This window comes from Egretta garzetta, unplaced genomic scaffold, assembly GCF_000687185.1.
Source record: "Egretta garzetta isolate BGI_Z169 unplaced genomic scaffold, ASM68718v1 scaffold147, whole genome shotgun sequence".
Lineage (NCBI taxonomy): Eukaryota > Metazoa > Chordata > Aves > Pelecaniformes > Ardeidae > Egretta > Egretta garzetta.
The window spans coordinates 333928-344617 of NW_009260173.1; the positions used below are offsets into that span (position 1 = coordinate 333928).

General features: G+C 48.2%; 1 protein-coding gene across 1 annotated transcript in view; it reads left to right on the top strand.

The window, feature by feature from the left end:
• The first annotated feature begins 7363 nt into the window (after window positions 1–7363).
• The window catches only part of SLC25A48 (solute carrier family 25 member 48), an 80901-nt gene continuing 77574 nt past the window's right edge, over window positions 7364–10690 (top strand). The window contains exon 1 of the mRNA XM_035897154.1: window positions 7364–7418. Coding sequence (XP_035753047.1) covers window positions 7364–7418 — 55 coding nt within the window. The remainder of the gene's footprint in view (window positions 7419–10690) is intronic.

Below are 10690 nucleotides of genomic sequence, written 5' to 3' on the forward strand. Positions count from 1 at the left end.
CCAGTGGTTGGTGATCGGCTCCAGCCGGCACTGGCCTCCCATGAGGGAATATTCCAGGGTTTTGCAGCCACACGCTGCTGCCAAAGCCACCTCCTCTCCGTGTGAGCACGAACAGTCTGGTTTTGCTCCTGCCCTGGCCTGAAGTCTTGACCAGCTGGCTGGTAGCGGGCAAGCGTTGCCAGTGGCCAAAATGAATGATTTATCTTTGTGTCATAGTTTCTTAAGAGGTCTCGCTAATTAACTTCTTCACCTTGATAAATTCTTCATTAGGGTTTGTATCTCTGGCGCTTTGCTCATGTTTGCTGGCGGTACCAGCTAGGTTAGGCATGGTTTCCCTGCCAGGCGTCTCGGTGGGCTTTTCTTTCCCCTTAGCAATGACTTTGGCTGGGCCAGGCAGCATCTCTTCCCCTTGCCGTGGCAAACTTCCCGCAGATCCGGAGCTTCGATGACACAGGAGCCGCGTTTTAGCAGTAAGAACGCCGCACCGTCCCCAGCAGGCAGTTAAAGCCGCAGGACTGAAACTCCCCGCAAAGGCAGAGCGCGGCACGAAAAAGCTTTTGAACAGCCTTGCTCTCCGTGCCTGCGAGCGGTGGGTGCCAGCAGAAAAAGGAGGCCAGCTCCGAGCGCTCCCAGCCTTGCCCCACGCTCGGCTTCCAGCGTTTGAACGTGTTTTGTTTTGATATCTTATACTTGGGAGAGTCGGTTCCCTCTAACGGCGATGCGTGCCTGGGCTGGGGACGGCTGCGAGCGCAGCTGTGCCCCCGCTCCCCGCGCAGCCCGCCCCTTCGCTCCCAAGCTGTCAGGTGGGACGGCTGCCTCGCGGGCTCTGTTTTTGCCAAGGAGACGTTGAAATTATTGGCCGGTTCTTCAAAGATCTGCAGCGGCTCTTGATGTTCCTCACCGGAGCAGGGCAGCGGAAGAAAGTCGCCTGGGAAACGCTCTCCGGAAGTGAAAATTGAATTCCGTAATGCTCTTGAATAGCAAAATACAGTTCCTAAGTATGAGAAGCAGCCCACACAGCCTTTAGATATGTTTGGACCCAAACAAACCCACGTTGTACCCAGCGTGCTAATTTCTTTAGCACGTAAATAGCTCCAAATAAGCTATTGGGTAAGGCTGGCTGCAAAAAGAAAAAGAAAAAAAAAAAAAAATCCCAGATAGGTTTGCCTTTCCCACAGCACTAACCTGATCTGGTATCCGCGGTCTGTGCTCCTCGGTCGGTTGGGCTATATCAGCCAAGAACGTAATTGCTGATTTGACTCGTATATGTAGGACAGAGTAACTTTGTTTTTCCTGAAGAAACTCTCAAAACGGTCCAGTTCAAGCTAAGCAGCCATTCATTCCCTTCCCCTCACCCTCATAATTATCTTCAAGGGTATTTCCAGTTGGGCTGCGTGCATTAGTAATTTCTCTTTGATTTTTTTTGAAAGCCCCGGACACAGTGGCAGAGGGCAGCTGAGGATGTAGCACACGGCTGCCACTTGTCAAAGCTCTTACATGAACTTTCATAGACCCAAAACTCGTGGGTCGAGATAAAGGCAGTTTATTAAAGAAAAGCAAAAGCAAAGACCGCACATGGTAGCAAAAGGAAAAAAACCAAGATTTTATTCTTTACTTCCCATGAGCAGGCGATGTCCAGCCACTTCCCGGGAAGCAGGGCTTCAGTACCCATAGATGTTCCTCCGGAAGACAAAATGTCACAAAAGACGAATGCCGCCCTCCTCTTCCTTTTCCCTTAGTTTTTATATCTGAGCTGACATCACATGGTATGGAATATCCCTTTGGTTGGTTTGGGTCAGGTGTCCTGGCTATGTCCCCTCCCAAGATCTTGCCTCCTTCCAGCCCACTGGTGGGGGGAAAATATTGGAGAGACAGCCTTGATGCTGTTGGAGCACTGCTCAGCTGTAGCCAAAACATCGGTGTGTTATCAGCCCCTTTCTACGTACCAGTAGAAAGCACATCGCTCTGCAGCTTGACCCAACGCACTTTGTCCCCTGAGCATCCCTGTGCCAGCCCTCTACTTCATCCCTAGCCTCCTGTGTAGTTTGGTTTGGTGCTACGCTTGGAGCTGCGGCGATGGAGATCTGGCTGATGAGACCGGACAGGGAAAAAGGCGCTGTAATTGTTTTCTCAGTGTCAACAACCTGTTGTTTGAAGGTACAATTTGTGCCTCTGTCAGCACAAATCCGTCCGGTGCTAAAGCATGATAAGACAAGTTGATCTTTAACATTCTTTATCTTCTGTTTTTTGCTGCTAGGAGACAATTTCCAGGGCGAGGCAGAATGAATTTTGCACGTAGCCTTTCTCTAGCAAATGCAGCCATGATGCACCTTAGGTCCAAATTTAAAGGATTCCCTGTCGTTGTGGGGGAAAAAAAAAGAAACTGGCAGAGGTTTACGGTAGCCTTGAGCTCAACGCTTTTTGCTTTGTTTTCTTTAGCCTCAGAGGGAAAAGGGCAAATGTCTTCTGCAGTGCATCCGTGTTTGCTGTGCTTCAAACGTGTACGGTATTTGTCATCTTAAAAATGAAAGAGAGTCTGTAGGTAGCTGTAGTTCAAATATTTACAGAGAAAAGTCGGAGTGGGAAGAGAAGCAAAATGCCAGCTGCGGTGCAAATCACAGCAATCCTAATGACCGAGGCAGAAATTGGGTCTGCTTCTGCGTGCGCAGGTGGTGGCGGGGAGTTCCCACCTCTGCAACGCCCAGGGAGCCCAACCCCTCGCCTCCACGCAGGGCAGGGCAGGGCAGGCACGTGCTTTAATGTATTTATGCTTCAGAAGGGTCCTCCAGGTGATCTCCAGGCCCAGCTCTTGCTTTCTAGAGTTCTGCTTTGCTGCTCTTGAGCATTGCAATATCCCAAACACAGCACCTAAACTTCCACTGCGCGGGCTTGTGGTGGGCATGGAGATCACTCGGTAGCGCTCCTTACCAGGACTAAACAAAATATGCATTAAAACCAATTTCTTGTTTAGATATAAAGGCTCAGCTCTCTCACGTCACCGTGAGTAGTCCCGCTTGCTCAAAAGCCAACAGAAGCAAAAAAAGTAGAAGCAAAAATAGCAATTTCCCCTCTCTGATTTCCATGGTGGAGTTTGCTGGATGTGGGATTGATGGGATCGATGGAGTATTGCACATCGTTTGGGACAGTACAAACCACGTGTCAGATCTTCAGGACATGTAAGTCAGGGTAACTCCATCAGTTGAAGCCCCACTACAGAATATTCTGGTTCTTTTCAGTGCATAGCTTTAACAAACTCAGGGGCCAAATCTTGGGTCTTTTCCCCTAATTTCTTCAAGACGTGTACTACAAATCATCCCTGACTTTGACCCACGAAGGAAAACTAACTTGACAAATCCCTTTCTGTGTTCTGTTTTGACAAAGCGTTATTTATGACGGTGGGTGGGTTGCTGATGGCGCTGGCTGTTGTTGCCCAGGACCCCGTGGGTTTGGTACCCGTTCAGCCCAAGCCCATGCAGATGCCTTTCCTCGGCTCTTTGTTTCTCATGTTAAGACCTGTGTCTTACAGTGAAGAATTTGGTTTATTAAAAACCACTTTATAATATAGTAAGGGAGATGTCAGCTCTGCTAAGTACTTCCATAAATTTTGCCTCTCCTCAGCAGATTAAACGCTCAATTATTTGAGGCATGATGAAGGCGTCCTGCACCAAGGCAGCATTTTAGTAACCTGATAACGTGAGCAGTTTTAGCCATGTTCTTATGGAAATGAAGTTATGTGATTGCACCGTCTCTCTCTTCTCCCATGATAAATATTTAACCTTGATAGCTATTTCCAGCGGAGCTTACCAGAGGGCCAATATCACACGGCCAACTTCTGATGGGTTGCAAGTGGCAGGGCTGGGGACCTGTACCTGGCTGATGTTTTCCGTGGCATGCGGGAGATAGGGAAGGTCTGAAATTCCTGTTTAACACCGCTGTGCTGCGCATGCGGGTATTCACCTCTGCAGGAGTTGGAAATACAGCCCGTGGCCCCGCCTGGAGCCTTCCTTTAGAGAGACGGGGGCTGCAAGGGCTAAGAAAAGCCCTAAGGACTTTTTCTCCATTCGTTTACGCTTTCTTGCCCCTACCGAAAAATTTCCTCCTTCTATTCCCCGGGGTGGTGTTCACGGTATCTTTCCTTGCTTGTCTCCAGCCTGTCACCGCCAGGGTCCTGAAGCTCTGGGGGCTGTTTCCAGCTCACACGATGCTCGGGAGCCGAGGCCCCGGGCTGGCAGCGCAGAGCCCCGGGGCCAACCCAGCCTGGGGCACAGCCCAGGGCCATGGCTTCTGTCCCCAGCCTCTGGTTCAGCGTGGGAATGACAGGAATGACGGGCTGCCCTCTTGTCTTGCTCTCCCCATCTGTAAATCAGCAGTGCCAATTAACTTCCAAAAATAGGTGGAGGGTTAATGACTTCAAACAAAGATTGTAAACTATTACACACACATATATATATAAATGAAGGGTCAATAGAGTTACTCAGAATTCATATGAACCTTCCTTGTACCAGAGCAAGTAAACGTTTGTTTCCCAAGACATAGACTCACAATACTCTAATATTAAACATATATATATATATGCATGTGATATATATATATATATATGCAGGTATCACAGCTCCTTTCCAACCCATGTGCCTGGTTTTCTTTCCCAGTGGGAAAAAAGGTGCATGGGGACGGGGAGGCAACGGTGACACAGCCCCATCCCGGGGCTGGGAGGTGCTCCTGGATCCTGTGCCATGGGCTTGGGGGGACAAAATCTCATGACTGTTTTTTTTTTTTTTGTTTGTTTTAAAAATCCCACTGTGGATTTTCAAGGCTTCAAAATAATTTGAACAGGGTGAAGTTTGCATAATCAGTGCAATAGCCCCAATAAACACCCTTTTCCTCTCCTGGTGTGCAGGGGTTACAGGCGCTGTGGCTCTGCCCCCATGAAACACGGCGGCCTCAGCTCCCCTTTGCGGGGCTGGGGGCAGGCAGCAGCCCAGGGGAAAACCTAACGAGGGTCCTGGGGGGAAAGGCTTGTCCTAGGGCCTGATGGGTGCTGACAGGCAGAATTTATCTCCCTCTATTGCAGGGTGAGAGTGAAACTGGCCCCACGCCTCTGTTTTCATGTCTCTAACACAACCCCGTCCAGCTTTTGCATTTTGTCCCCCTGCCAAGCGCTACGCGAGCCGCTGCGGTGCCTGGCTGCTGTTAATCACCAGCGCCTTTCCCTGGGCTGCGCTGGGCTTCCTTACAGACCGTAACCCCCTTATCATTCACACGTAATCTCGTTACAGCTTTATACCTACTCGCATGATCCACTTATCAGCTAATAAATCTGAGCGAGACCAAACAGCGGCTCGCGTGAATCGGCCGGTCCCTGGTGTGGATTTCCCAGGCGCTGTGTTGGGCTGTGTCAGTAAGGCTGCTTCTAAACTATGTATTTTCGCAGTGGTGCCTACGGCAAACACACCTTGCCCCATTTTGCCCCCCATGAACCTGGTTTATTTTTATTCCCCAGCCATTGCCACTTGCTATTTTCACCTTGAGATGTTTCCCGTAGAGCCGCCCTTCTGTGGGCAATAAAACCCTCTGCCCACTCCCTGAGCCCCGTGGGCATGGGCAGAGCAGTCGGACCAAGCTGAATTCCAGGTCTGCGTTTCTGAGCCTTCCCACTGCCCTTTGCCTTGATATATTTACGCTGGATTTTAGGCCAAAGGTAGGATTTTAGGAGAAAGTTGAGTTTTATTCTATGATTAAAAAAAGCCAGATCAGGTCGTGCTTTCCATCACCTGGGTCAACATGCTCATGCTGATCAATCAAAAAAAAAACCCCTGAAAAACCAATAAAAGCAGGAAACTTCAAGTATGACAGTTTTCTGTGCGCTGCGGGTAGGCTGGGAGCTAAGATTTAAGTGGCAGATGAAGAAGTTCATTGCAGTAGTTTTGAAATATGGACCTATAAATCCCCAATTTTCTACGTGCACAGCTAAGCATGTTCCTGTATATTTATTTTGTTGACTGTTAAGTGGATCAATTTTACTGAAATTGGCTTCATTTTTCTTCCCCAGTGGAATTTAATTCAACATAAACCCCTACTACTTAGTCTTTTTGTTCATATTTCCTCATTTAGATGCTTGCGCAAGGGAAGGTTGGGAGCAATCAGAAAATACTGGAAGCAAAACAAATGTTCTCTAATCTCCCTTCAAGCCCAGACTGAAATGTTATTAGTACTTTTGGGCTTGTCTGGATTAGTTTCTTAAGAAGCTGAAGCTGAACAGATCTAAATAGATTATTAATTTAGTAAAATACGACCTCTCCAGGGACTGAGCCGAACGAGTATCACATTGCTTTGCTTTTCTCCCATGCGCACCCAGGTTTCTGGGGTGGGTATGGCCCTCCTTTAAACAGGGGCTGGTGTCAGCAGAGAGCTGCGGGCACCACGTGGCAGCGACGGGCACCTTCAGCTTCTCCTCCTCTTCCTCCTCCTCCTTGCCATGCTCCTTGCTGTGTATTTGGTTTAAGAAACGTGGGCTGGAAACAGCTCATGCCTTATTGCCTCTACCATGATGTCAACTTGAATCTTAGCTTCTGGTGATGAATATCGTTACCCTTTTCAACCAGAGTAATTCCTCAGTTCCTCTGAAATCTGCTGTCTTACGCTTTTATCCAGTGAAGGGGTGCTGATACAGAAAAAAAAGAGATGTTTTTCTGGGGTATTTCTTTGAATAGCCACAAGGGTATAAATGGGTTGGAAATGGAGGTGGACAGACCTGTGGAGATGGTGTTATTGGCTATCACTGATGTCGGTCCAGCTTCAAGCTCCAGAAAGTACCCTGCGAGTGCTGGCTGGATGCTGGGAGACTGTTAAGAAGTTTTCCACCTTCCGCTCATCTCCCTTGCCAGGCCAGTTGGGTCCAGCCTCCCCTGTGGGCGTGGGCAGTGAAAGCCATGGAAAAAAAGCAATCGGAAGGCGTTGACTTTGGCCATGGAGGCTGAGATTCCAATGGGACAGAGCTGACGAGCGCAGTGGAGTGCCTTACTGTACCTGATGCCCAAGGAAGGCATAAGAGGATTGCTCGCTCGGTGGCGTTACGTCCGACAATGCAGTGTACAGAGCAGTATTTGCTGGTTAAACCGCTTCCGTTCCATGTTGTAGGCTTCACCCATCACTTGAGGGAGGGCAGAGGAAACAGGGCATCGCCCAGAGAAAGCAAGCAACCGTGCTGGCCGTGGTTCCTGCGCCTGAGCTATACTTAAATTAAAAAAAAGGTTCTCATAGTCAAGGAATTTAGAGTTAATCAAATATTTAACAAGCAAGGAAGGGATATGACTGAATGGGTTTGGCTGCTGGAGTAGCCCGTAAATAAGAGCGAAACGGCTCAATGGCCTCCCTCTTGCTGTGGGAGAAGGGCGGCCAGCTCCTGCTCGGTGTCCCTGGTACCGCTCCAGCGCACGGCTCCTAGCGGGGTGGCTGTGCCGGTGTCACCGGGAGTGCAGCCCGGCTCCGGGTGTCCTCCGCCTGAGGAAAGCCAGCCCGCGAGATGCGGAGGGTCCTTCCCCCCGCTCCCCGAGCGCGGCTGATTGCAGCATCTGGTTGTAAGTGTGAGAGTAATTCCTTGTGGGCTTTAGTATTGGGGGTAGGAAAATGATTGGATTTTGTGAGGTTTCCGTAAGTGACACCTGCACTTCAACAGCTGAAATGCCCCGAGGCGGCTCGCTTCTCATTACTTGAGGGGTTTTTTAACCCTTTCCCCAAGGGTGGCTCCTGTGGCTGTTGTGTGATGGCGATGTTTGGCATTTAAGGCTGGCCTTACGTGGGGATGAGCAAGATTAGACTGAATTTATGACCCGTTTCCCTCCTTTCCTCCCAAATTACTCCTTTAGGATGGATCGGTTTCTGGAGGTTTCTCTCTCTCCCTGTTGCCTGTGGAAGGATTCTGCAGGGACAGCTCAAATACTACCATGCCCTGGTTGAAAAAGTCTCATCTTATGTTCCTTACAGAGCCAAAGCTCCCACTGAACAACTATTCAGTGTGTGTAACCGGGTCAAAATCTCAGGGGTTTAGGTCACTCTGTGGAAAAGAAAACCTGCTCGCATTTAGGGACAAATTATTTTCACAATTGCTATGAATCTGCCAAAGAAAATACATTTAAGCTATTAGGGAGGAAATCAGAATGGAACTTTTCGTGCTGAGATCAGAATAGCAAAGCCTGGAAACGCAGAACAATTTGTCTCCTGTACGAGCCATAACCAGAATCAGCCACGGTAAGTCTCGGCTTAAGCGAACAGTGAATTTTTCTGGGTTCTTTTTCTGTTTCCATAGTTTTTGATAGGAAAACGGAGTTTACACATAACCCTGACATTGTTAGCGTTCTTCCAGCTGCTTTCTGTTTGTGAGAGCGTGTGTCACATTTATCTTGTACTCTTTAAATAACCACAGTTTTATCAGTACCTCCTTAGAACCTCTCTAAACACAGTGCTATTTTGGGAGGAACATGATGATTTTGTGTAGGAAAACATGGTGTGCTGTACAAAACGTGAAAGGAAGGGAAGGCAACGACGGTAAGCGGAGCCGAGCAGAACGTTTCTGAAGGAAAATGTCCCTTTGCAAAGTCAACATTTACCCGGGGCAAATTTCAGTGCTGTGAAGTACTTTTAATTTCCTTTTGGCAAAATGAAATTGCTTTCCTAGCCCTACCGGAAAGGCGCTTCTCCGTTCTCTTTCCGTGTGCTGGCAGGAAGCAACGCGGGTAAGGGTTGTCTAAGCCAGCACGTGGAAGTGCTCTCGGTGCTCCTAAAATGGGACCGGTTTATTATATCTTTTTTCTTCATGTTTTACTTTGTATCCCAATGACGGATGAATATTTTTTAAACGTTCTACGTTTTCTATGGGAAAGGCGTTCCATGGGTTTGTGTCAAAATAAATCTTTATGGATGCTCATTTCCTATTTTTAATAAGAATATTTCTGTTTGGTAACAGGAGTGGGCTATGCCCCACTCTACGCATTTAATCATGTGTGCAACTTCCAGCATCCAGATGAACGCAAAACTGTATTTCTGTGCTTAGAGCATCATCACAAAACGCTTACGTGGTTGATTTGGGCCCCAGTCAAGTGCTTTTCTGGTTCAGGGTGAAATGATCAACCTGTCGTATGGAAACAGCAGTTTGATTTTTGCCCTGCCCCTATTTCTAGGCATAGTCATGGGGGCATTAATACAATTAATGCCACAGAAAGATTATTGTCCAGCTGGGGACTTTTCAGATTGATTTATTTATTTATTTCCGAACAGGCTTCCAGGAAAACACATCTACATTGCCGAAGGTATCGCTGTGATTCATGACTCCCTCATATTTTCCAGTAGAAAAGGGCTTAATCCATTTCAGTCCCTTCAAAATTAATTGGCATGTTTAGCAGTTTCCAGTAATAAATATTGTTACATCTGTTCTATTGGGACTTTTCAGATTGATTTATTTATTTATTTCCGAACAGGCTTCCAGGAAAACACATCTACATTGCCGAAGGTATCGCTGTGATTCATGACTCCCTCATATTTTCCAGTAGAAAAGGGCTTAATCCATTTCAGTCCCTTCAAAATTAATTGGCATGTTTAGCAGTTTCCAGTAATAAATATTGTTACATCTGTTCTATTGTTTCCTGCACTGCACCGCACCCGCAGGGACGGCGGCAATCGCCCTCGCCGAAAAACGCACCTTGGTGCGATACCGTGATGGGATATGATGAGTTTCTATGGGCAACCACTGAGCTGAGGGTTGGCATCAGAAACTGGTGCTCTCGGAGCAGAGCAGTTGTATTTACACATGGCAATTTTCCGAACTTCCTTGTATATGGCTCCTTTCACCCCCCCAAATTGCTTGTGATGGGAGCAGACGCAGCGTGGCCAACATCTACTGCACCGCTTGCAAAATATCCACGAGTTTTCTTTTCAAATGGTGGCTGCAGGGTGTTGCTCGGTGTTTTCCTTGTTGAAATACAGCATGGGTGAAAGCCGTGTGCGCCAGCCCTCAGCCGGTGGCGCGGGGTTTCTGGGGGCTTGCAGGCACGCTCGTAAATCTGGTGATTGATGGGGACATTTCTTATGTTGAGGATCACCACAAATCTCTCCCCAGAGGAAAACAAATCACTGGTTGGACGCATCAGCTTTCAGTCCTGATGGCTGAGGTTTGATTACCTGAAGCTATTTGTGATTTATATTTTTCTCGTTCATACCAGCGTGTAGCAAATCACGCTGAGTGACTTGCAAGCTGCTTCATCCATGTGAAAACGTGACTGCAAACCTGAGTTACGTATTGATTACCCGTTGGCGGTGATTTCTTCTATGTTATCACTTAACTGCCCAGGGCTTTTCTGGGCTCACCTTTGGTGAACGTAGAGCTGGGGTGAGACACGAGCTTGGCATGGAGGGTTTCCTCCTTACCCGTTAACATTTTAATTGTATTTCCCAGGAACGCACCTGACCGTGGAGTTTTTTTTCGTCTCAGGACTTCTTGCGATGTTGTGAATTGCTGAGCACGTGCTTCGGACGTTGGGGGCTGGGAAGGTCCCCTCTGCTTCGCTGGTGAGGAGTGTGGGGGGGCCCAAGGTCCAAACACGCATTCCCTGAGCTGCAGAGGAATCTGGTCTTTTCCCACCACCCCCGGCTCCCAGTCTTAGCACTGCAGCTCTCTCTGCTGATTTATTTTAGGTCA